Source organism: Rhipicephalus sanguineus, chromosome 11 (assembly GCF_013339695.2).
Source record: "Rhipicephalus sanguineus isolate Rsan-2018 chromosome 11, BIME_Rsan_1.4, whole genome shotgun sequence".
In the NCBI taxonomy this organism is placed as follows: Eukaryota; Metazoa; Arthropoda; class Arachnida; order Ixodida; family Ixodidae; genus Rhipicephalus; species Rhipicephalus sanguineus.
In genome coordinates this window covers 39697483-39724600 of record NC_051186.1, presented here as the reverse complement: position 1 = coordinate 39724600, position 27118 = coordinate 39697483, and the positions used below count along the sequence as shown (strand labels likewise).

Genomic DNA, 27118 nt, shown 5'->3' with positions numbered 1-27118 from the left:
AGCTTGCACTGTGTGGCGCGAGGCTGGGGCAGAGCAGAGCTGGTCGGCACTTGGCTGGTCCTGGCTTGACTAGGCACAAGTGCATTTACACGCCGATGCACGAAGTGTTCACGTGATCACATCGTAAATCACGAGTATTGGCTAGGTATTGATCGGGTTCCATTGGGTGTGTACGTTTCTTTCTTTTTCTTTCTCGCTCTTTCTTTTTTATTTCTCCCCTATCTCTCTATTTCTTTGTTTCTCTCTCTTTATCCCTTTCTTTCTCTTTCTGTCTTCATCTCTATTTTTTCTATCTCTTTTTTGTCCCTGTTGCTTTCAATCCATCTCTATTTATTTCTCTGTCTTTCAGTATTTCTTTCTCTCTCTCTCTCTGTTCTCATTTTCTCGCCCATACGAGTTATGACACCGCACGCTGGACAAATTTCAAGGCCACAACCCTTGAAAGGGTTCTTTGGGCCTAGCTGCATAGTAATAACCGTTCATTACATTTACAATACGCAATAAGACTGATTGATTGATTGATCGATTGATTGATTGATTGGCGAGGAAAGAGAAGGGGTGGGCGCACCTGCTGCGAGCGTGGCTGTTCGAGGCGCACGGGCGTCAGGTGCCACTGCTGCTGCCGCTGGCGGCTGCGCTTGTCTCTCGAGCGGCTCTTGAGACCGTAGACCAGGAGGTCGATGTACCTGCACGAGGAGGAGTTTTCGCATTATTGTTCTCTTCTTGACCAGCTGGACAAGCGTAACAAGTGTCCGGTGTCGACATATGCTGCACCGTATTAGGGACCGTACAAGTCGGATCTGTGCTTGCACGAAACGAGCGTGCGCGTATAGTTCTAAGCATTTCGTCGTCATGAAATTGCTCGTGGGAGGCGCACATCTCCACACACACACACCTCTCCGAACTGGATTTGGGAAGCCAATTGGAGACCCTTGACCAGGCCGGTGAGCTGCAGTTTGCGAGTGGGGCCCTGGACGATGGGCTCCACCCACTATGATGATGATTAGTGGGTTTTTGTGGCGCAAAGAGCGCCATGTCTTTCTATGTGGTGTTAGCGATGACCAATGATTACGATGACAGGATGTATTATGGCTGTATAGAGGCCTAAAACCACGTGCTGTGTGACAGCGTAAATCCAACCACAGTAATCAAGGAGCCTTGTGTTTGTCGAGGTTGTTTCTCTCTCTCGTCATCTTAATCAATCACATTCGTAATAATCGATCATCACAGAAACAACAGAATAAAAGAAACAACAACAATAGCAATGACACCACCGCCACAATCGCCAATTAATAAGGTCATGAAACGACGAATGCACCAATCCAACCGTTTTCATGCGTATGCGTCTAATGTATAGCGCTGTTTGTTTAGTTAAAGACACAAAGCGGCAAAGTTAAGAGACCTTTTATGGCGGCACCGATGTCGTTCCGTAAGGTAGTCTAGATCGCAGCCTGTGCCAAAGCACCCCCCCCCCCTCACTTTCTTCCCCTTAGCGCCGTTTTTTTTTTTGACACCAGTAGAGAAGCTTTAAAGAAAAAAAAAATTACTATAACCGGCTTAAACTTTATACAGTGTTGTACAGATTGTCACGCTCCAACTCAAGATCCTTGTAACACTGTATTTACCCATAAGCTTTTTTATTTATAGTTTGTATGCTTTATCGTGACATGCTGTTTTCTGAAAGTGTTGCCGCTCCCGTTTTTGGACGAAGTGCCACGTTAACGCTCGGGAATTTATTACGGGGCTGTAAAGTTATAGTCCAGCTGTCGTGAAAAACTGATTTCTGTTCAGTCTACTCTTTCTTTTTCTACATGTCGGCAGAATGATGATAAATATTGATCGATTGATTCCTAGATCTCCCCTCTCTACAGCTGTCGTCGAAAACGGCTCAGTTGCACGTATAGGTGGATATTCGAGGACAAAAAAAGAAAAGCGTATAAAATAATACAATTTTTCTCTTCAATTGCCGCCTTCACTGCGCAAGCGCGCGTTTAAATGGCCGCCTATCAATCTAGACCAGCGTTCAGCGCCCCCTCTCAAGCCGTATCTCGTATATAAGCGCGTATAACGCGCTGCATCGAAAAGTCGTCTCCTCCCCCAATGTGCCGCAGCTGCCGAGAAAAACTGATTTAGCGAGCCACGTTGCCAAGGCAACGAGTCATTTGGGCCGGGCGAGCGAACGTTTATATATATACGGCCGTGGACCATATACACTTCCCTCCTCCTCCTTCGACGCCTCTGTATTACGACCGCCCTCACTCTCATCTTCGTCTTACGCCTCTCTCCCTCTTTTCTTTATGGCTACGGACCTTTAGGCTCGTGTTGGCTTGCCTCTTGGCTTATTCATAACTCGCGTTTACAGGATATAGTGCCCGCTGCGAAGTCCGCATATACGGCAGGCCGCGGCCTGTGGTCGTAACTTAGCTCTTAGCTCTATACGGCGCGACCTCTCTCTCTCTCTGTTTTGCGAATCTGTATATTTGTGTGTCTGAGCGTGTGTGTGTGCTTTTGCGCGAGTGATCGTTGGTCGGTGCCTCCATGTGTATTGGTTGGCTGGCACAATTATTTTATTGCGTCGCTTTTCCTGTGTCAATTCGCCCATCTATCCATCCATCCAGTCTAAAACAACCCGATCCAATAAAATCCAATTTAATCTAATTGCAAGTCCAATCTAATCGCAAATTTAATCCAACCAAATCAAATACATCTAAATTCATAAATTTTCCGTCTATCGCTCCATCTTTGTCTATATAGATCTTTTTCTACATGTCCTATAATTTTCTCAATGTATCTGTCGCCCTCTCTCTCCCCCTGCGTCTTATATCAAAACACACTCATTTTTTTTCGCGTTATCGCTTCTCAGATCTTTATCTGTGACATATGGAGAGATAAGTATCTAGGTCTCTCTTTATCCGTCTGTACCGCTCTATAACTATCCCTATTTATGCAGCTCGTTATTTACGTCTATCGCCTTGCCGCTATCTATATATGTATGATCCCTTTATCTTTCTTCTACATCTTGTTATCTCACTATCTCTCTCTCTCTCCACCTGAACATTCAGCCCTATCTCATCGTCCGTTGAACACCTCACACGTGGCGACCACACGGCCGCTCCTTCGGCCTTATTGGCGACAACGCAATCTCAAGACGCGCGGTCACCTCGACGGTCAGCGCTGGCGCAAGCGTTTGACGCTTCAGTAGCGGCAACAGCGGCAGCGAGTGAGATATATTGCGCTAGCCGCAAGGTGACACAACGCCTCGTGTCGCAAACCCAGTCCGCATCTCGACCTTTTAATCCCACCCGCCCTCACTCACCCCGACTTTCATTAAGGGACCCGCGTTTCCATTATCGTGCACCTCGCCTAGAGAGACGAAGGTCAATTTCCGGCCTCCTGCGGTGAACCCCGTGACGTCACTAATACCTAGCACACTGCAGTTCTTTGTCAAACGCACAAGTGTGTGCTTGCGTAGGGATGGTATAGGAGCCAATTAGAAGACGCTTTACGTAAGAACGTTCGTCCCGGCGGGAGGCTCGTGTACGTGGTATATGGAAAGAAGGCGCTATGGAATCGCGTTTCTCATTAAGAAGCGCGCAAGTAAGTACGTGCGTGGGCGCGTTACTTAGTTTGCATGCGCTGGTCTTGCAACCTTTTCGCGGGAAAAAAAACGATTTCACGTGGCGCGCGTGTCGGTGGTTGAGAAGGAGGTGAAGAGCCGAGGGAAAGGAGGATTAATGAAATGACGGGATCCTACGTGAGACGCGCGCTCAAAACACGTTCTACGTGGCTGGTTCGGCAGCTACCGGGTGTTGGTGGTAATTTCATTTATTATGGAAATGTACATCACAGATAATGCGACATGCGTTTGTGTTCTTAGATGCAGCAGCTGCTTGCATCATAGAGTGTCCTAAAGTTAACTATATAGAGGGAACTCTGGCGCTGCGATCGTTCAGCCACCATGGGAATGATGGGTAGTACACGGATTTGCCTAGTCTTCGTGCTTGCGGGCCTCGAACGCACTTGTGGCTTTGTTTATTGTTGTGTTTTGGTTTTCTTTTGGATAAAAGAATGGATCGTTGTGAACTTCGTGACCAGATTTGAATTGGTGAGCCTAAAAGGGATGAAGTAGTGAAGTGTAGCGGCTGACTTTTGCTGAACTTTGTTTTGCGACAAAGCGGATGCAGGCGACGCGCAGCCAAACGGAGCCGGAAGAACGAAGCCTCGACAAATCCGTGTACTACCCATCATTCCCATGCTTGCTGAAGCACCATGCGTTGCAGGGGCGTAGCCAGAAATTTTCTTCGGGGGGGGGGGGGGGCGGTTCAACCATACTATATGTATGTTCGTGCGTGCATTTGTATGTGCGCGTCTATATCTACGCAAGCAAAATTGAAAAATTTCGGGGGGGGGGGGGTTGAACCCACCACCCCCCCCCCCCCCTTGGCTACGCCCATGATGCGTTGTAGCTCTCATAGACACTAGCGCGAGAGTTCCCTCTAGTGTATTTATAGGAAACTCTATGGCTTGCATTAGCGGGTGTATTTGTACGCTTGCACGCACTTGCCTTCTCCTCTTCTAAACTCGTGGCTGGGGGAGAGTGTACGAAGCGTACACGTACACACGCTAGGTTAGGCATTTGCTGCCTCGAAGACAAGGCTACCCGTTGAAACGTTAACTCCGGTGACGCCCCCTGTTCAAGGATATTTAACGGCGGGACTGTTTAAGCTCGGCAAGCCCCCGGTCCGCGTTCGCGAATACTATCATCATCATTCTGGAGCGGGCTCTCCTCGTCCTCTTCTTCGCTCTCCGAACACGTGAGAAAGAGAACACGAGAGAGAGAGAAAGGGAAGATAGAGAAAAAGATAGAAGTATCTTATATAGAGAAAGAAAGAAATAGAGACCGACAAGAGATAGGAAAAAAAAAACCAGACAGAAAGAGGAAGAGAAAGAAAGGGAAATAAAGGGAAACAGGGAGAGCCGCCCAGCTACGCTGCTTGCTCAAGCCTTCCACCACTAGTGCAAGGTGCGCCAATTCTCGTCTTGATTGTACAGCATTATATGACAGCTTATATCTCCTAGTTTACGTATGTAGAGTATTTACTTCATTTTTCTAAAATTTCTGTTCGGGAAATGTTTATTTTTTTGCGCTTTTTACGCAGACCCATACTCTGCTTCTGAAGCTTCACTTTACTCTCCATAGAAAATGCTTGGCATCGATAACCAACATATAAAGCACGCGATGGGTACGACACGGTCAGAGAACTACCGGCATCCAATGCCCATCCAATCGCGCAGCTAGATTTCAGTCTGTAGACAGTTTTACATGCGACACATGGGCGCCGCCACCTTGGGCTGTTAAACGAATGTCCTCTTATTTTTTTGTATATCTCGTCGTGAGTTAATAAGGTCATGATACGTCGACTGCACTAACGCAGCTGTTTTTCGTGCGTGTTCGTCTGTATCGTATAGCAGTGTTCGTTTAGTCGTTAAAGATACAAAACGGCAATGCTACTGCCCAATATGGCGGCGCCGAAACCCATCCGTGAAATAGTCTAAACATCTAGGCGCACGCTCAGTGTTAAACCAGTGTATGTACCTATATATATATATATATATATATATATATATATATATATATATATATATATATATATATATATATATATATATGCACGTATAGGTGGCGCCACACCGTCGAGGCACCGTCGAAGTCATCGATACCGCGCGCGTGCGCCAGCTTGGGCAGCCATCGACCAGAAAACGAGACGCTAGGAAAGACAACACAGAGTGCGGGGAAGGGATAAAAGAACGTAACACATGCTGCGAAGGAAAAACGAAACAAAAAAATAAGCTAGAGGGTGTCAAGCGCCAAAGAGAGAAAGAGCTTCATTTCGCCGCCCCCCTCCTCCCTTCCTCCTCCCCCTTTCTCTTTCTTTCTCTCTCTCTCTCTCACTTTTTTTCTTTCTCACTTTCTCTCACCGTCATCACCAGCAGCAGCAACAGCTGCAGCCTGGGCTGAACACAACCTGCTGGCATCAAGGAAGTCTCGGTGTTTTGGCGTATGGGTAATATATAAAGTGGCAACGTATATAAACTCGCAACGCGCGCAGAGGATGCCGCGAGCAGCGGCGAACGAAAAACGGCGCCTCATTTCCCGTGCTCTGTATCGCAGTTCTACGTAATACGTTTGCGCAGCTGGTGCATGCAGTGTCGGCGAATCGGCAAAGAAGCGAAGGAACAACGATAAACGAAATTCACCGGCGATTTAACGGTGGTAAATGCGAAAGAGAAATATTCATTAGCTCTTACTTTAGTTACCTTTCTGTTGCCTTCAACTTTCTTAATATAAGGCAACACTAGCGAAAATTAGTCAGCGTTAAAGCGACACTAAAAAGAAAAACGACTCCTCCCGTATTAGTAAATTACAATTTCGTAGTGCCGAAAACACCACTATTACCGCTAGAAGACGCTTGGTAAGCGAGAAAACGCGCGAAAAGAAAATGTGGTTGAAGTTCTCGCACCAACAAACGCCGTGGCGTCATAGGGTTTGACGGCGTCTATTAGGCCATGCGTAGTTTCTAATCGGCAAAAATGAAGCATATCTTCCTCTGAGGGGGGCCTTAACATACCAAGTTTGAGGAAATTTCATTGAGCCAGTGTCGCCAAAATACGAAAAAAAAAACCCACTTTGAAATGCGTGTCGTCACGCACGAAGATTCCGGCGCGAAATTTACAAAAATGAGACTTTGACCCTAATTTTGTCCTTCATCAATGAACTTATAATCGTGAAGTTAAAGACGTTAGAGTCCCCAAAGTACAATTTATCAACGAATACTAAATCATTGTTTCCCTTCAGTGTTCCTTGAAGCGGCAGCGCTGTGGGGTAAATACGGTTTCGGGGGCTCGCACGAAGTGGTACACTTCTTTCCTGCTTCAATGCTGCTAAGGCAGCATCGTCACATTTGGAATCAAGGAGAGCCAACACACACAACACACACACACACACACACACACACACACACACACACACACACACACACACACACACACACACACACACACACGCACACGCACACGCACACGCACACACACACGCACGCACGCACGCACGCACACACGCACACACGCACACACGCACACACACACACTAAACTGATGATGAATACGCGCGAGATATGGATGGATAGGCAGAGTGTGGATAGATTAAGTGTAAACATAGAGAGAGGGTTCAATGCAACGCGAATTGTAATGCATGAGGTGTTCGACGCTGGTATATTACAGCATATCGTTGCGCAATTCAGTATACGCGTGCGTCTGTCCAAGATTCGTTCAGCTTTCAAATTTCTGAGGACTGTACGCGCTGAGATCTCTAAACCGGCGTAGAGTTTGTGAGCTTTTCAAAAGAAAAAAAGAGAGAGAAAATGAAAGTGATCAAGGAGGCATAAAACCGAGGAAGAGTGGTGAGGGGTGAGGTTGAGGACGAGAACGACCGTGGAAATCAATCTCGCCGTAACGAGCTCTTACTTTAACGGCCTCAGCTTTCCGGCATGACCTCTCAAGATTGGCGTGGGCAAGTAAGAACAAAAAAAGAGAAGGAAGCCCATCATCTGAAACGTCGCTGCTCGTGGCTTTGTTTATTATTTTGTTTTATATTACGAACTGCTTATGGCCGTGTTTACTTTTTCATTTCTTTCTTATGTTAGGAACAGGCCTTTCCCTAATATAGGGGACGTGGGGAAGGAAATGTACTAAATAGGGATAAGGGAAGGGAACGTGGGGATAGGTCATAGCCATCAAGGTTGATCTATGGGAGGGCCATATTTGAAACGGGCTCCGTCTCCCCCCCCCTTTTTTTTCACGCTTTTGTGTTTGGCCTGTCCGGTAATCGATTTCAAGTTCTATGAGGGCAGGCGCGAAATATTCGTCATTTCAACGGTCCTCCTCTCCCTTGCCTATATAGCACTCAATTTTTTTCCAGGGGGATGAAGGGCTCTCTGTCTTTCGTATATATATATATATAGACTATTCAGGGAGGTGCTGTTGTGATGATTGATCGTTTTCCCAGATTGATTCACCGCTTATGCTTCCGGGTAGAGCAGTGAAGAATGCCGCACGTGAGCCTCGAGCTGCTGCTCATTCGGCAAGATCGAAAAATAAAGGGTGTTTTTCTTTTTAGGGTTTCTTATGCGCTCGCAGTTATACATAGAACACAGCCGGGCGCATGACATCACCTGCTATTTATTTAGTAGGCTGCTCTGTGTGTGTGTGTGTGTGTGTGTGGTGTGTGTGTGTTAGACACACTCTTAATGAAAACCAACAGACAATGTAGCCAAGGAAGATAGAGGGGACGTTATCTGTAGTCCTTTAACAGTATTGTAGTAATTACGACATAGAGGTGAAGGCATTAAGGTGGACGAAAAGACAACTTCCCGCCGGCAGGGATCGTACCTGCAACCTGCGGATAACGCGGCCTGTGCTCGACCAGTTGAGCTACGGCTGTGGTCGCCCTCCCGCCCACTTTTGTCGGCTATTTCTGTGCTTGTAATCCAGAGAGTGTTAGTGAGCGCCGCTCGTAGCCATGGCGACGAGTGTGGAACACACTTTTAACGCGATAGCGTTAAAGAGCTCGTATCGCAGAAATTCCGCCGTCGGCGTCGGCGCCGTTGGTTGTGAGCGAAAAATCATCATCTTGTCCGTGACTGAAAAATCGAAAAAGCTGCAAATAAAATAAGTAATAAAAATGTTGTGTCCGAGTGAGAATCGAACCCAGGCCGTCTGCGTGGCAAGCAGGTGTTCTACCACACAGCCACGCCTCTGCTTGGAGCAGCACTGAAAGTAACTTTCATGCTTCCCAAAAATACGCGTCCTGTCTACAGGTGTCACAGTACGAGATGTAACATGGCAGTAATATTGCGTGGTACAAGCGTACATTGCCATCGGGCGTCACAACACGTCAATATCATAACGACTTGGTGTTTTAAAGACAGCCGCCCATTACAAAAGGCACACATTACTGCGAGTATTCCCTTAAGACCACGTAGTGGGTGCATCGCAGCTTCGAAAAAGGGTCTCGCGCATAATTGCTCCTGGTTTAAAGCATGCTACCCATCACATAAGGTACACACCTTATTGCGCGCATTCTGTTAAACACTCGTAGTGTTCGAAGTGCGCACTAGGGGCAGGATATTGCTATCGCGTTCAACTCTTAAAGGCGAAGCTTAAGCGTCCCCCAATTTTTCTGCCAGGTGGCGTCACGTAGCACGTGATCTTCTTACGGGCTGGCAGCTGACCAATAAGCCCTCGCATACTACCGCAAGGCATCAAGTCTGCCGGAACGAGGCCCTCGCTATGAATCAACGATTGAAAGAAGGGGAGTTTTAAGGGCTCGTTTTCTTTTATTAGACAAGACCTTAATGAAGCGTGTGTGCGTGTGTTTGATAGCGTGTTACTCGAAGACCTGGAAGAGTTATCCAGCGCCACTCGTAGCCCAGGCGGCGTGTGCGGAACACTGCTTTTTTTTTTTTGCCAGAGGGCTTCACGGGGCACGTGATCTTCGCACAAAGGGCGAGCATGCGTGGGTTTATTGGCCATCCGCCACCTCGTGCGAAGATCACGTGACCCGTGACGCCCTCTGGCAAAAAGAAGAAAAAAAGCAGTGTTCCGCACACGCCGCCTGGGCTACAAGTGGCGCTGGCTATCACTCCCAGGTATTAAGCAAGCACAAATACTTTACAAAAAAGTGGACGAGGTAGCACCCTCCGTCGTAGCTCAAATGGTGGAACATTGGACGCGTAATTCGACCGTTGTGGGTTCGGATCCCACCAACGGTAAGGGTGATTTATCGCCCATTTTAATTTCTTTCAATTTAAGTGAGAATCATTACACCACAGTTAAGAAGCCACAAATAAGGTCCCCCATGCTTTCCTTGGCTTACTTGTATGTGTATTTCATTAATCCGTATATGTTCGAATTTCCGTACATAACCGTAGGGTATAAGTACGGAAATACGATACCGTCGTGGTCGCAACGTAGCTTCTTCAGCCTGCTAGATCTCTCAAAACCACACTGATCATCTCATTACGTTAACGTCCGCAAGGAGCAACTGGCAGGGCTAAAAAGTTTTATAAAAAGAGCTACGTGCCGACCACGACGGTACCCTATTTCCGTACTTAATGTACGGTAAACCGCCATTGCTAAAGCACTATAATAAGGAAGAATAGCTGCTGGGGATTGAGGCGCCTTTTTCATCCCGAATTACGTAAAGCTGCAGCTGGCGCTGACACCCCCCACCCCCACCGCCCACCCCAAGGTTGCTATCGGTTCTCGTTCGCCCCGCGGACTCCGTTTCGAAGGTGCTTCGCTAGATGATTACCTTCATTGTCTAACTGGGCACTTCACTCGTAAGGCCCCTTTTGTACGGACTGTCAAAGAAAGATGGGGCGAGCATTACCGTTAATGAAAGTGCCTTTTTGTGGAATCACTTGGCTCTGGCATATTGTAATTTGGTTCTTATTTTTCTTGCGGCCCTTTGCTGAGCGAATACGTCTTGGGGAGTCTTGCTCGACACCTCTACGTCAGTCTCGAATAAGACACCGCACCAAACATTGTTCTTTTTTTCTTGATATTGTTGCTGTGCCTTGGCACTGTTATGTTTTAAGGCGATGTTATTGGTGGGCCCCGAACTTTTACCCACTTTCTGTAACGGGGCGTGATGTCGAGATTGTCGGCGTGATTTCTGAGCGAATTCAGCTTCCCTAATTACTCGTGCATAGCCATGCAACGCTGGCCAATGTTAGCTAGAATTGGCTTGCGCCGGCTGTAATAATGACCAATGATGGCTTTCCGCTGTATTAGCAGCAAGCTTGGCTGTGTTCTAATAGTCACCGTAGACGACAAAATAGACAGTTAACCGAACAGCGGCCATTTTGATATCTCATTCCAATTCTCACGTACCCGGTAATATAAAGAGCTTCGCGAAGAGAGCATCGGGAAGTCTACTGAAGTCGTGACCGAGTTGTTACGAAACCATATGACGTAGTCCTTCCGAGGTGCTAGGGCAGATGTATACAATGTTGCTTTGTGGATGGTGCTCCGTGTTCTTACACTCTTACGAAAGAAGAATAAAGGTGGTCATTAATTACTGCCTTCAAATTGTCTGTGCTTGTCACATATATGAGTCAGTGTTCGGTTTTCCCAAAACCGAAGTTTTCCTCAAATGGAATCGGCACGGCGAGAATACAATGGCGGCGTACTCTGGCTGACTCCTTCTAAATGACCCGTTTTTTTTTGCGTGATGTGGTAACCCTCCTCCTTTAACGAATAATGGGGGTCAGAAAAGGAGATTCACGATATCGCGACTCCATTTTGGATCCCCCCGTCCCTTCCCGCCTTTCTTCAGAGTGTAGGTCATCAGCGAGTACAATAAGTTCTTACGAAATTCCGCACGGTATGGTTCCTTCTTCACGGCCCAACCCTTGTTCGTTTCTCGTGCCAGTATATCGCCGTGGGCGCGTCGTCCGGTATATATATGGTCTTCGTGTCTGGACCCACAGAGGGCGCTATGTAGTACGCCCTGAAATAGGCAGGCGCGATGGGGAAATCTCTCCCACCATCGCGACTCGCACGTATGGGTGCGCCTTGTTTGTCTCGCCCTTTTTTTTAATGTCGTGTTGGGATGTACGGGAGCGCGCGTCGGCTAGCTAGCTAGCTAGCTAGCCTTGGTCTCGCCATACGTTCTGGCGATGCTTGCGTCGTCGGTGGTTCGGGGGTGCTAACGCGTTATTAATCACGCCTCTATTTCGTCATCAGCGCCCCCCCCTCCTCGTCCTCCGCCCCCCCCCCCCACCCTCCCGCCTCCCGCGTTTCTTGCGGGAGTCGTTCGGTCGTTCGGATGTGTGTTGTGTAGTGGCGGTCTCGCGTTGGGATGTGGAAGCCATCGGACCCCGCCTTCCTCCTCCTCTAGTCGATGAATCTTCGGCTCCCTATTGTTGTCCCCGTTGGCTTGCCTTGGCTTGCCTGGGATGTTCGGGAGAAGACAGAATGCGTAGGAGAGAAGTTGTGGTGGCGTTGTGCAATGCGGCAAAGGGGGAGGTGATGGAGGCATTTCGGCGACTAGCGGAGAAGTAAAGAATGGGGATAGCGAATGCCGGGAAAAGTTTTCTCCCGCCCGAAGGAAAGTAGTAGGTGCGGGGATAGTAGGGAGTTACGGAGTGAAAAGCTTTCCTCCTGTACCACGCCTCTAGGGGGATGAATGTATGGGGATAGTAGGAAGTTAGGGAGCGAAAAGTTTCCTGCTTATCGGGAGTAATCGAGGGAATGGGGAGTGAGGATAGGAGGTATAAAGATTGCAGTGGAGTGCGGAGAAAGGAGATGGATATAGGCGTGCAAGTTTTGATGTTCGATGGGTATAAACTGGGAACACGAGGAAGGAGGGATGTTCGCAGGAGAGAGATTTGGGGAAGGCGGGTTTGTAAGAGCATGGATAGAGCGAGCCGCTGGTAAGCTATTGGCGTAGCGAGTGGCGCGCTAGCACTGTTGCCTTCTCTAAGCCAAGGGATGAAGAACGAGAAAGGAGATGTGTGTGAGAGAGGGGCGCGTGGGGAGTGTGGGAGGAGTGTGGAAGACCTCCGGAGGGTAAACTTAGTAGACCGCGTCGATGTTTTCTAACTCTCTGGTCATCGTAGAAGACACGCAAAGTTTATGTCGGAGAAGGGGGGGGGGTTGTTGGAGTTGCGCATGTACACAAAAACATGGGCTTCAGCTGTGTGTCGCGCCATACGTCTCCCTAGTTCAGTGTCCGACGGTCCACTTGGGGGCCGCTGTGGGTTAGGAGAGGGCCGTATTGCACATTAAGGATAAATGGATATGTCTCTGTCCGGGACACGAGGATGTGAGCGGGAAGAAGGGTGGTATCAATGAAGGATTTGGGATCGTCGGTCGGGTCGAATAGTGAGCTTCTCCTGCGGCTAAAGGCGATGCGAAGTATGTGTATATGACCTGGAATCGCCGGTTTTTGTGTGACGGACGCAGTGTGAAGTTGTGACATGCCCTGCCTTTCTGTCTCTCTCCCTAGAAGGGGGAGTGGATTGGGGAGAGAAGGATAGGTGGTTAGGAGGGAAGGGGGAGGGACTCTCGTAAGAAAGAGGCGGGTGTTCACGCTGATTGGACGATCCAATTAGTGGCCGGACACTTGCTGGAGCTGGTTGATCGCTACGCGTGATGGCCGTTTGGGGAACGCGTCGCCATTTTTGGCACGGGGAAAACTCCTGGTTATGACAAGGGTGCACACGTGAATGTATATACATAAAGGAAGCCACGTTTTCGGGAGTTGGTAAGCTCTGTCGGTCACGACAGGGATAAAGGGGGAGTGTGTGGGGGTTACGTGGGAGGAGGGGGGGGATCTCACTGCAGGCATAACGGCGCAACGCTGTTAGAAAGTTGGTATCGAGTAGGGGAACAAAGGAGGCAGAAGTGGATAGGACTGGCAATTTGCGCGCGGACGCTGACTTTGAGGCAGCTCGTTAACGCTCGACGCACTGTTGTGGTGGGGACGTGTGGCCTATTAGAAGCGAAGTACCGAGTTGACGATGCTAATGCGGCGTGGTTTGGGGAAGCAAGTGTGGGAAGGATTAGGGATCTTTCGGGAGTGACCGCTGATAACAGGACCGCTCTCTTTCTCCTGATGTCGTGACATGCAGGCCGCTATAGATGGTCTTTGGCCATCAGTTGGCCCTTGCGCCATTAAAAACCAGATATCATCATCATCATCATCAGCAGCAGTCGCTATAGATGGACCTTGACTTGGAGCCTCGGTGTTATCTTTCGCGCCAATAATTGCATATAAATGACCGTCTGGTTTTGTTCTGTTGGACACCGTTAGTAACTCGCTAAATGTCGTCCTGCCATGAAAGTTCTTGGGTTTAGATAGAAGCTCACTGCTGACCCAAAGGTCGCGGGATAGAATCCTGGCCGCACCGGCCGCATTTCTATAGATGCAGAAGGCTGGATTCGAATGTGGTTAGATTTAGATGCACGTTAAAGAAGCCCAGGTGGTCGAGATTTCCGGAGCCTTCCACTACAGCGTCTCTCACAATCGTGGTTTTGGGACGTAATGCCCAAACAATTTTTATTATATTAGATATAGGCTCACTCAGATGGTTATGGAAAACAGCCTGTATTCTTTCGTATGGGCGAGCGAACATGTTATAAAAGTTTGTAGTCTTGCGTTTCTTATATAGGTACCATTTAGTGCAACATATTTTACGAGAACTTTTCACTAAGTGGAAGTCACGTGGCACACATGTTCTTATGCGTCGGTTTTTCTTTCGGGAGCTAAGGTTAATAAAAAAAAAGGTGGGGTGGGTGGGGGAACCGCAAGCAACCGATAGGACGCTTATATCGGCGGGGCAAAAAAAAAAAACTCTCTTAAATGGTGCAAACTGTTTTTAATAGTGCGTCAATGACACTACGCGTAAAGTTTCTCTTGCTTGAAGGAGAATTTTGATGGAATGAGATAGCATGCGGAATAATTAATGTACATAAGTTTCAAGAACGTGTTCCTTAAATTGAACCCATGGACTCTCATATATCGGAAGCTCCGTTTAGCTAATCCGGATCCTCAACTTCTGCAGTACTGCACGCATTTAGCGAAGCTTTTTGCGCGCTCGCCGTCACCGCGGGACGGTGCCGGTTTTGAAGACGAGAATTAAGCGAAATCGAAAGACGGCAGTTGGGCTCCCCTTAATGCCGAACATGCTCGGCCTTTTTTTTCCTCGGTGAAGTCCTTTTCTTCTTCGGTGATAACGAAGGCATCCCGACGATTCCTCTTATGCAAAAGAAAAAGAAATAAAGGATACCCGCTCTGTTTCTTCATCCTGGCTTCTTAATTCTCATTCGTCTTGCATGAGTCTTGAGTATTTAGTTTAACATAGCGCGAACGTTTGCATTGAATCTGAGCATGATTACACACACACACACACACACACACACACACACACACACACACACACACACACACACACACACACACACACACACACACACACACACACACACACACACACACACACACACACACACACACACCACACACACCACACACACACACACCACACACACACACACACACACACACACACACACACACACACACACACACACACACACACACACACACACACACCTGCGTGATGTAGCTGTTTTCTTTTGTTCTTTTGTTTTGTCTCGTTGTGCTTCTCATATGAGAAAGCATTTGACGTGCTATTGTGATTAGGGATGTAGTGAGTGCTTTTTGAGTAATTAGGGAAAACTCTTCGGGAAAACGAGCTCGCACGGGTGTTTCCTTTGGAAGCTCTTTTCAATGCGCGCGTTTTTTTGCCGCGATATTTTATTTTATTTCGAAGGCGGTGCGCATTCCGGCGCGGAATTCGAGGCACGCGCGTTGAAAACAACCGAAGAAGAAAGGAAGAACGAAAGACCGGGTTTGAGCGCGAAACAAGGAGAATGAGTTTTTGGGTAATCGTCTTCTCCCTTTGAGTGTTTGTATGTGTGAGGGAAGGTTGTTTCGATTTGAGGCAAATCGTGACGATCCGGTATGCAGGTGCGTTTTTCTGGATAAACTCGGCTGCTACGCGCTGATTAGGTTCGATCAAATAAAAAAAAACAAAGGAACGACTGGATGGGAGTTTGAGGGTGAGCGCGAAACAACGTATTCGTTCCCAATAAAAACCCGTCCGTTTTCGAAAGCGAATTTCGCGGCCGCCGATAAACAAACGAGGTCTTTGTGGTATTTTTAGCGAGCGCTTTCTCCGTGCTTTCCCTTTTTTTTTCGTTTTGATTTCTTTTTTTTTGTTCTGAATCTCGCTGTTCTCGTGATGCTTCATCGACACGTGGATAGCACTAAGGAGAATGAGCAGAAACCTCGGCGTTGTTTGAAGTGCTTCACTTATGGTCCTTAATGAGGAACACGAACAGCGAAAGAAAATGTGCTCATGAAGCCGCCTTCGGTGATTTCGCGTTGCTTGTTTTTTTCTCTCTCTTCAGATGCGGTGTTAAGGTGATTAGCACAGTTATTCTTATAAGGATGGTTCGAGATGGTTATATACCGCTGATGTTATTAAAGCGGAAGCCTTAGATTACTCATCAGACTCGAAAAGTGACCGTAGGCGTCAGCACGAGCTATGCAAAAAAAAATCATGTGGTGACGTTACAGATCGCCGAAGTTTAAGTCATTATGACGTCACATGATCACGCCATACATGAAATCGTCGCTTGGTGAAAGGTGGGCCGATTCTGGAGGCACTGCTAGATCACGTGAAGTGCAGAAAGCTTGCAAGGCCTCCGATCCCGGAGGCAGTGCAGAACCACGTTGGGCGCAGAAAGTTTTCAGAGGGAATCAATACAATCGAAAAGGAGAATTAAGATGGCTTTCGTCTTCGAGTCGTCTTAGGCGAATGCAAAAGAGATAGTGGGACTTTTACATCGTCGGGATTGGCTTACTGGAAGGTATGGGGAGCAGATTGCACAATGGCTGTAGAGGATACCAGGACGGTATACGTTTTGACAAGGCTATATCCCGCATAGACAGACAGACAGACAGACAGACAGACAGACAGACAGACAGACAGACAGACAGACAGAAGGATGGATGGATGGATGGATGGATGGATGGATGGATGGATGGACGGATGGACGGACGGACGGACGGACGGACGGACGGACGGACGGACGGACCGACAGACAGACATACAGACAGACAGACAGACAGACAGACAGACAGACAGACAGACAGACAGACAGACAGACAGACAGACAGACAGACAGACAGACAGACAGACAGACAGACAGACAGACAGATAGATAGATAGATAGATAGATAGATAGATAGATAGATAGATAGATAGATAGATAGATAGATAGATAGATAGATAGATAGATAGATAGATAGATAGATAGATAGATAGATAGATAGATAGATAGATAGATAGATAGATAGATAGATAGATAGATAGATAGATAGATAGATAGATAGATAGATAGATAGATAGATAGATAGATAGATAGATAGATAGATAGATAGATAGATAGATAGATAGATAGATAGATAGATAGATAGATAGATAGATAGATAGATAGATAGATAGATAGATAGATAGATAGATAGATAGATAGATAGATAGATAGATAGATAGATAGATAGATAGATAGATAGATAGATAGATAGATAGATAGATAGATAGATAGATAGATAGATAGATAGATAGATAGATAGATAGATAGATAGATAGATAGATAGATAGATAGATAGATAGATAGATAGATAGATAGATAGATAGATAGATAGATAGATAGATAGATAGATAGATAGATAGATAGATAGATAGATAGATAGATAGATAGATAGATAGATAGATAGATAGATAGATAGATAGATAGATAGATAGATAGATAGATAGATAGATAGATAGATAGATAGATAGATAGATAGATAGATAGATAGATTTTTTCCGTAGTGCTCGACTAATGCGTGCATAGCGCCAAACTACACACATTGCGCGTGGTCCGGCGATTCGCTTCTTGCGCGTTGTTCGGGATAACGCTGCAGTTTTGAGGGGACGGGGATCCCGAAAAACAAAAGGAATATCCCTCCTCCCCGAGGGGCCTCCCTTTGTTCTCGGCGAACGCGCCGCGAGATATCCGGAAGACGTGAAAATAACTGGCGCGATAAGAAAGGAAACCGATAGAGGATAGAAACGAGAGAAAAACGGGGAAGAAAGGAATTCGAGTGTGTAAGGATGTTCGAAGTGGAAAAAGAAAACGCGGGAGGGAACTCAAACAACCCAGGGCCGGACGACCGACCGGTCATCGGGAAGCTGGAACGAATTCCCGAACAACCATGCAGCAGCAGCACCAATGGTATCGCAATCAGCGACTGGAAATGAAAAGAATAGGGAGATGGGGGAAAAGGAGAAGTCTGAGCTCTCTGAAAACAGCGTCGAGGGGTAAAAAGAGGTATAATTTTCGGATCGCCGCCGCTCCCATCTTTCTTTTCCTTATTCTTCCCTAATTAGGGACCTTTGATGACGCGTTATGGATGGGTACCGTGATTTAGCAGCGCGTAGTGGGGCCGCGCGGTCTTTTGTGCGGTGTCTGTGCGGCCGATTTCGCAATGGGCGGATCTCGTCTTTTTGTCTCACATCCTTACTCCCTTATATCCAAGTTCCATTTCTCGCTTTCTGATCGCGATAATCAAGCCGTCTTGCTCTTATATATCCCTGGCCGTGTTATCGTCCGTTTGGTCTTTGTGTGTGTGTGTGTGTGTGTGTGTGTGTGTGTGTGTGTGTGTGTGTGTGTGTGTGTGCGTGCGTGTGTGTGTGCGTGTGTGTGTTTTGCTTCGCGCTGTCCGCGAATTACACATATCTCGGCGCTCCGCGGGCGCTTTCCCCGGTTCGTTATCCGTGTCAAGTGAATTCATCGTTTTTTTATTTCAGGAACTGAAAATTACCCGTTTTTGTCGATAGTTCTATTACATGTTGTATTTTCTACTCTGATTTTTGTTTTTTCTACTTCATTTTATTTCTGTGCGTGGTTCCATATCCTGGCAGTCTGGAGTCTCGTGCAACACTCAAGATCTGGATAAGGGTAGTTGTAACGAAATGCTGAACGTATACCCGACGCAGTGATGGTCGCGTCGACTTTAGCGATAGGGGTTCAAGACACGGCAGAAGCTCCGTTGGTAGACGTAGGTGAGCGTCCGCGCCGATTTCTGCGCGTATGTGCGTTGTGGCGGTGGCTGTACCGCTCTTATATAGATCCATCTCAGTGCATTTAATAATGTACGGGGTTTTACGTCCCAAAACCACGATATGATTATGAGGGACGCGGCAGTGGAGGGCTCCGGAAATTTCGACCACCTGGAGTTTTTTAACGTGCACTGACGTCGCACAGTAGTTGGGCCCCTAGCATTTCGTCTCCATCGAATTGCGACCCCCGTGGCCAATATGAAGGTGGTTAACCACAGTTTCACCCACTGCTGTGAAAGCAAAACCTTGAGCCTAATGCGAGGAGGGCTATCGGCATCGCTATCGCTTCACAGCGTTGCTGGTATACATCTCCGTACAGTTCAGGGGCTTTTCAGATCGAAAAATACTGCTAATAAAATAACCACGCGCTTTTGGGATTAACCGCTGCAGCTACAAACACTACGAAGGGCGAGCTTTCTATTGCACCGTAAAAAAACAAAAAAAAACTGGGTAGAGAAAAATCGGTTGTCGGTCCGTTTAAAAGTGCTCGCTGTATGGGGCTTGTCATACAGGTGAAAGCGGCGCGCAGTTCGAAGAGTGCCGTGCACACGCTTCGGAGCTGCGCTGCCGAGTGAGACTGCATACGCGAGAACGACAGACTTGTTTGCTGGCGCAGCAGGCGGGAGACACGCCATATCCATTAGGAGAGAGAGAGAGAGAGTGTCCGTGTTCTCGCGCGAGCAGCCCGCTCCTGCGATACGTTGCCTGCGAAGGAAAAGAGAAAGTCAGTCGGGGCGCCAGAACATCAGCAGGGGCGACCCTGTGTTTGTAGAACGCATGAGGGGGAGAGGAGGTTGTTAGGACGCTTGCAAGCGCGAGTGAATCGACGCGCGCACGCTACTTGAGTGAGTGTTCGAGTGAGTGTTCGAGTGAGTGTTCGAGTGAATTGAGCGAGCGCTGACTCGCGTTGCGCGTCCGTATCATCAGCGCGGCTGTGGTGGTGGTGGTGGGGTTGGGGGGGGGTAAATCTTGGTAGGAAATTGATATCAAAGCAACGCGTTCCTCTTCTTTTAGTCGGACATGGAAGGAGAGTATAGACCGCGAATTCCGACTTATATTAAGCGTAATACATTTTAGATGCGAAGCATCTTTTAGCTGAGCTCAAACCGGTGGTGGTGTGCGGCGTGACCACCCTTACTGCGCATGCGCAAACCCTCTCCACAAACCTCCTCCCCTCCCCTTTCCACTTCCCCTCTCCCCTCCCCCTCCACCTCCCCTCTTCCCTCCGTCTCTCCACTTCTCTCCCCCTTTCCCCCTCTCCAAGCAATGAATGCGATAGCAAGAAAAGCGGCCCGTGATGGACGCGCTGCTACGCTGCAGAAAGATCTGGCCCCCGGCAGCAACTACCGCGCGAGCAGACAGCGTAAGGGCAAGGTTCTCCCTGCGCAAATATTAAAGAATCGAGCGAGCTGGCCGACGACTTTTAAAGGGGCCCTGCAACACCTTTCTTAGTTATATTGGAATAGTCTCATTATTGACGTATGACTCTTCACGAGTCATATGCCGCAAAAATTTTTCGAATCCGTCAAGTCTAAGTGGTGTTACCAAATTATAGAGATCACGTTCCGCAGCTTTCTCCCTCAACTCAACGCCGCGACCGCGCAGAAAGCTAGGCAGCGAGTCGAGGGAGGCAGCGCAGAGGAGCGAGGCTCCGCCCAAGAGCGCCGGCGGAGTTTTTTTCTTCATTTTTTTTTCTCTCTGACGTCTGGGCGCAACCACGTGGTCTGTGCCGCCACTTCCTGTCGGCTTGCGTCGTTCTCGTCGAGCGGAGCCGATATCGCGCGTGCTTGAAAACTGCGCGTCGGTTTGGTAATGTTGGGTGTGCACCTCGAACGCCGTAGTGTTTTCACCGCTCAGCCAACCATGGAAGCAAACCTGCGCGCTCGTTTGGAACGAATGACAGCTGAGATCGGTTTCGTCCCATACTCCGATACACCGCCTCGTAAGACGGCACTGGCAGACGACCCCGAAGCGCCGCCATTACCGGACGCCAGCATTGTTATCGGAGACACGCTGCGCCCGTGCCTCAGTCGGTCGTGAGAACGTGCCGACGATGCAGTTCTCAGCTGACGAGGCAACACTCGAACGGCTGCCACTCTCAACGGCAACCGGCGATGGTCAAAAGCACAGAAATATTCACGTTTTCGGCACTGCACATGGCGAAGAAAACGGAACCACGCAACTACGAGCAGACGAGCTGTCGGTGAGACCGGAAGTGCTAATATTAATGTTTGTTCGGTGTTTTTAACGCGATAATAGAATATAAACATACATATTATCTACTTATTGAACTCAAAATTAACAACGAAAGTAATAATGAGGGCGTTATCGTGATTATGACATCAGCCAATGGTGGAACTGCCGACAATCGCGTCATATTTTGCGGACTAATACATCATTTGTCGAGAGAAGAGGGAGCGATTTTCAGCTGACTTTGAGAATTTATTGTAAATTCCAGGCCATGCGCATCGCTGTAATATTTGGCTCGCGTGTTCTCGGGAGCCTCGACTACCGATCGGCAGGTAGCCTCGACTACCGATCTGCAGCGCTTTTTGAGCATGCTCGAAAAGTGTTGCAGGGCCCCTTAAATGCGCCCGTTGCGCTCCTCGCGCCATCTCGCTGGTAATGAAGAAACGCTTATAAGCGTCTGCCGTCTCTGAGTCCTGCCAGCGTAAATGGTGTGTATATAACGCTCGCCGTTAGCTACCTGAATGATCTGCGCTTTGTGGCGTAGTGGTTAGCGCCACGCGCTGCGGAGCAAGCGGTCGCTGGTTCGATTCCGCGCTTCGAAAGCATTTTTCAGAATTATTTTTTCTTTGGGATTTTTATATATATATGTACATACTTGTACATATACGGTGCATGACGGCGGCGGAAAAAAACCAGTGGTGACTGTCCATATATAATTGCTATCGCAATAATGAGTGGCCCGCATAATTTTTCGATCGACACTCAGTCGGCGTCGTATTATAGGCCGGGTTTTACGGTAACGCGAGAACTGACTCCACGCCTGCCGCATCGAAAAATCCTGTCCGCATAGCGAAATCGAGCGGTCGACGCTGAAACGATCAAGAAGTCTGGAAAGATCAAAGGGAGCTAGAATTCGCTGGAGGGAGGAGGGGGGTCGGAAAGAGGAGGCGGTGGAGAGGGGGAGAGGTAAGAGAAGGCGGTGGAGAGGGGGAGAGGAAAGAGGAGGACGGTTAAGGTTGGCGATGTACATCCGCTGATAAAACTGTCTCATCTTTCATCACTCCGGTTATAAGCGGCCCGCTGAATTTTTTCGGAGGATATACATCCGACCTTACGTCCGATATACAACGCATCGGCTTTACAACAGATGCAAAACGATATAAATCCGTCGTTGATGAAACCCTCTCATCTTTCATAGCACTGGTTATAAACGGGCCGCTTAATTTTTCGATCGACACGCATCCGGCCTCGTACTATAAGCCGGATTTTACGGTAACGCGAGAAGACTGACTCTATGCGTACCGCATCGGAAAACCCGATCCGCACAGCGAAAGCGAGCGGTCGACGCTGAAACGATTGAGAGTGGGGAAACACATAGGGGAACGAGATGTCGTTGGGGTGGGAAGGGGAGGAGAGAGGTTAAGGGAGAGAGAGGGGGCCAGTTAAGGTTGGCGATGAAAAACTCACTCACCACTACGCGCTTTGGGAAGATGGTAGTAGGACGACTGGGAGCTTGTTTGAAGTAAAATGGCGTGTCGCGCGAACTTTTTTTTGAAAAATTGGTCAGATGCCCTGGTTCGTTCCGGGCGAGGGGAGCTCAAATTGAGAGCGCGGCCGGTGATGACGAGGCAGTTTGCGCGCTCCCTGGCTCGGTAGGGCTTCTCGTTGAAAAGGAGGTTTTAAATGACGATGCCGACACCGGAGGAGGAGACGGAAAGAAGGGAGCGTCGAGATAGCGTGATGGCTGACGGGAGACTTGAAACGAGACATCTTTCTTCTTTACTGTTATTTTTTTTTTGCGCGTGTGTGCGTCTGTCCGTGCGTAGCTCGTTGTTTGAAGAACTGGAAAAGTAACGAATATGCATGATGCACGGGCGGGGGGGGGGGGGTAGGTTGTTATTTGCCCGGGTGTAATTCGAAGACTCCGGCTTGATGGATGCTCCGCGTGCCGGGGTATGGACATACGTGTTTTGTGCGGCTGCGTGTTTGTGTTATGCAGAGTGAACGTGCGCGCGCATGTGTTTGCGTGCGCGGATGTGTGTGTTTGTCTGTTTGCGTGTGCATGTTAGTGTGTATGTGCGAGAGAGAGAGAAGCGAGGAGGAAAAAATTGCCGCGCTCTTTTCGATTGTGCTTCATACTCCGACGGAAGTGAAATTGGCGTGTTTGGTTGAAAGTCGGGCCGATAGGATTCAATGGGCGCTGAATTTGAGGGAACGCTTGAAACCGGATCGCTTTTGTCATTCACGGTTGTTTGGCTTTTTACGTTTTGTTTGGCTCCTACATTTTTTTCGGTATGGAAGTGAACTTGAAATTCCTCTGTAGGTTGTCTGCAGATTCATACTGCAGGGGCCACTTTGACTTTGTATAGACTCGACAATTTGGCCGGGCATAGTCTATATGTAATGTCTGTATGGAAATTTATGCAGATTAGTGGATGAATCTGTGAAGCCATCAGTATGCAGTAAGTCAGTGGAACATCTGCCCGTTCCCACTTCATTGCAGACGTGTCATGCAGGCGAATATTTCTGTGTCAGCCAAGGACCCCCTCATTATGTACGCTTGTGCTTGTATTTCTATGTGTGCGCGTATATATACTGAAAGAGGGCAGAAGATTGGACGAGTTAGATTAGTTAGTTATAGTTGTTGGGGTTTAACGTCCCAAAACTTGATATGATTATGAGGGTCGCAGTAGCGGAGGGCTCCGGAAACTTCGACCACTTGGGGTTCTTTAACGTACACCTAAATATAAGTAGTACACGGGCCTCTGACATTCTTGCCTGCATCGAAAATGCGGCCGCCGCGGCCGGGATTCGATCCTGCGACCTGCGGGTCAACAGTCGAACACCATAACCACTAGGCCACCGTGGTGGGTGAGTTAGATTAGGTTCATGGTTAACAACACAAGAGGACGCTGACAGGAAAAAGGGCATGCTCGTGCCCTTTGGTCCTCCTCTTTTGTTAGGTTCGTTTTGCGCTGTTAAAGCGTGAGATTAATAAAACTCCTCCAACGTAAAAAACATTTTTTTTGGGGGGGGGGTGAGATTTGGGGGTTGAACCCCGCAAACCACCCCGTAGCTACGTAACTGGTTCCCCTGGTGTCGACTAACCTCTGTGCTCTTAAAACACTCGCCACCCGCCCCTATCTAGCCCTCCCTCTCTCTCGGTCGTGCTACGAAGTCTTGCTTAAAAAAAATCACAGCATATCCACGGAGTGAATGATGAGTGGGCGAAGCTGCGGAGGTTCATCGGTAAACCGTGAATCTTCCGTGAATTCTGCCCAGTACATCATCACCGACGTGAGATCGGGCGCGTTTATACTAAAGGTTCGATGAGTTATGACGACTTGCAGCTCACTTTAATTTTACATGTACGCTGTGAATTTTCATTGTTTAGAAAGCCATTGCTTTAGAAAAATCTGGCGTCTTTCGTTAAGCAGCTGGCGTCTTTTCGTTTTGCTTTAGAAACATCTGGCGTTCTTTCGTTCTGCTTTTACAAAACATCTGGCGTCTTTCGTTGGTTTATTTCATCAATCAACGGCGTTTTGAACAAAATTTTTATTGTTTAATCACGCACAGGAGAAATCTCACCAGGCACTACCTTGGAGGTAAACAATGGCTGCTAATGGGAATGAGAGACAGAAGAAGTCGGCTTTTAGCTAACACTTACACTTCTACTTCTACTAACGTTTCCTACTGGAACATGCCAATGGCTGCTAATGGGGAATGAGAGACAGAAGAATTCGGCTTTTAGTTAACGCGCACGCTGCGAATTTTTTATTGTTCAACAACGCACAGGAAAAATCTCCCACCGGCACCACCTTGGAGGTCAAAGCGTAAGACTTGTTACGGACTACGACTACTACTACTACTACTACGACGACGACGACGACGACTACGAGGGACGAACGGGTGCCGCCTTAAGGAGCTTCGCCCCTAAAAATAATAGTCTATGTATTTGGTAGCACAGCAGAATCACTCATAAAGAACGGGTTACTTGACAGGCAGGGTACAGTGTTTAAAATTACGTAAAAACGCTCTGACGCTGGCAGAACGAAGCACCCACCCCTAAGATCTATATTAGAACCCCTTAGTGTTCCCCATATTTATTAATGACAGCGAAATTTTCTTCAATATCTAATATTGCATAGTGCTTTGATGGCACTAACATAATTGTAAGGGCGAAGTACCTTAGGGTCTCGGCTTGTTGGCGTGCCATGTCGTAGTCGCGGTCAATCATAAGCCGGTATGCGCCACAAAAATTGGGTAAATCCTATTACTCGCTACCGGCCCAAACTATGGATGTTATGAGTTAAAAGTTCGTCATTACTGTCAAATATTATGTTTGGCTTAGCAGCGGTGTCAGAATCCCCGACCAAAGTTACCATGGCGCTCAAGTTTCTTATCTAAAACCAGAGACACAAACGTGGATGTCTGCGGTGAATTCATATCTGTTTGAAACACCACTTCTTGAAACATATCTGCAAAGTGATGGTGCTTTACTCGCCACCGGTCCACTAAAAATGAAGGAGGCAACAGTTAGCCCAACAAATAGTCGAAGACGTTAGTGGAGCTGAAATACCATTCCCTACATGCAGTAGGGAACTGAAACCGGACATGTAGGGAAGAAGAAGAAGAAGCACCACCTTAGGGTAACCTGCATTCCAACGCAGTTTTTCGACGACGTTAATGGAGCTGAAACACCCCTACATGCCCGGTTCCAGGCTTGGCGCCACTAGTGCCTCATCAAAGAAATGCCTCTCAAAACAGTGTGGCGAATTACCTCGGTCAGGCCCTTCTTCTTTTGTCTCTCATTGCCAATTAGCAGCAGTTTTGCTGTGGGAAACAGGCGCACACTGCATGCTTCGCCCCTCCCCAGGTTTCACGTTAGCGGAGCTGAAACACTCTTCCCTACATGCTTCGCCTCTCCAATTTTTTGTTTTGGTTTAGTTGTTAAAGTACTCAAACAGCGTTCTCAGACTATGCAAGGGGATTGCCTGTTATCAAATACTGAAATTAAATGTTAAAAAAACTACAACAGAATGTACGATTTCGTTGTGCTGAGAATAATCCGACCTACCGCTATGTCAGATTATTGTTTCCATTGTGCGAGAAATGTTAAAAGTCTCTCTAATCTTTGTGCGCTTTCACTCTTCTTACCGAAAAATAAAAAAAGAAAACAAAAGAAAAGAAAACAAAGAAGCCCTCGCGCGTTAATCTGGCGTCGCGAACAACAACGTGCGCTTCCACGGGCGATAATTAAGTGCATCGCGACAGCAGTGAAGCGTGCCTGAGCATGAGGCGTTCGCGCTAGGGCTTCTCGTCGGCTTCTCCTACCGCTACTCCTATGTCACGGCACGGGCAGGCCGGACGACGCACTCAGCGACGCGCGTTGGCAGCACACGCACAAGTCACTGCTAGCCGCCATTTTTTCGTTCCGTACTCTCGCCTTCAGCTCCCAGACTGCCCTGACAAGCTCGTCTGCCTGTCTGTCTACATACATACATACATACATACATACATACATACATACATACATACATACATACATACATACATACATACATACATACATACATACATGCATGCATGCATGCATGCATGCATGCATACATACATACATTCCTACATACATACATACATACATACATACATACATTCCTACATACATACATACATACATACATTCCTACATACATACATACATACATACATTCCTGCATTCCTTACATACACACATACAGGTATACAAGCGTGCTGTCCCTTTGTCTTGCACTTGTCTCTGTCGACCTGCTCCTGTCCGACCTTGAACGCTTCCCGCAAAAATCCATGCGCTCATTAACTCCCATTTACCCGCTCTTATTCCACTCGTGCACATTCCCGACGAAGCTTTCTTTCTGCAATGGCCGTTGTCATTTTCTGTATTTGATTTTTGTAACGATCGTTGTTCATTTGCCCAAGTTATCCCCAATCCTCACTTCACAACCTTTCTTTTCGCTCGGACACGGGCAACCTCTACCGTTCGCGCCTCCCGGCTTCCCAGCTTCCCTATGTCATGTCTTTTGTCAGCATTTATATCATTCCGCGTACGCACTTAAGACTTGCCAGCTCATTAGGTTCGTTTCCCAGCA

General features: G+C 47.8%; 2 protein-coding genes across 6 annotated transcripts in view; one reads left to right on the top strand and one right to left on the bottom strand.

Annotated features, from left to right (window-relative positions):
• Positions 1–27118, top strand: part of LOC119373358 (blastoderm-specific protein 25D) — a 430103-nt gene that overhangs the window by 127637 nt on the left and 275348 nt on the right. The window lies entirely within an intron of this gene.
• The window catches only part of LOC125760393 (XK-related protein 6-like), a 52816-nt gene that overhangs the window by 7951 nt on the left and 17747 nt on the right, over positions 1–27118 (bottom strand). For both annotated transcript variants that reach the window (XM_049420438.1, XM_049420439.1), the window contains one exon: positions 569–686. In XM_049420438.1, the coding sequence (XP_049276395.1) occupies positions 569–686 (118 nt within the window). The remainder of the gene's footprint in view (positions 1–568; positions 687–27118) is intronic.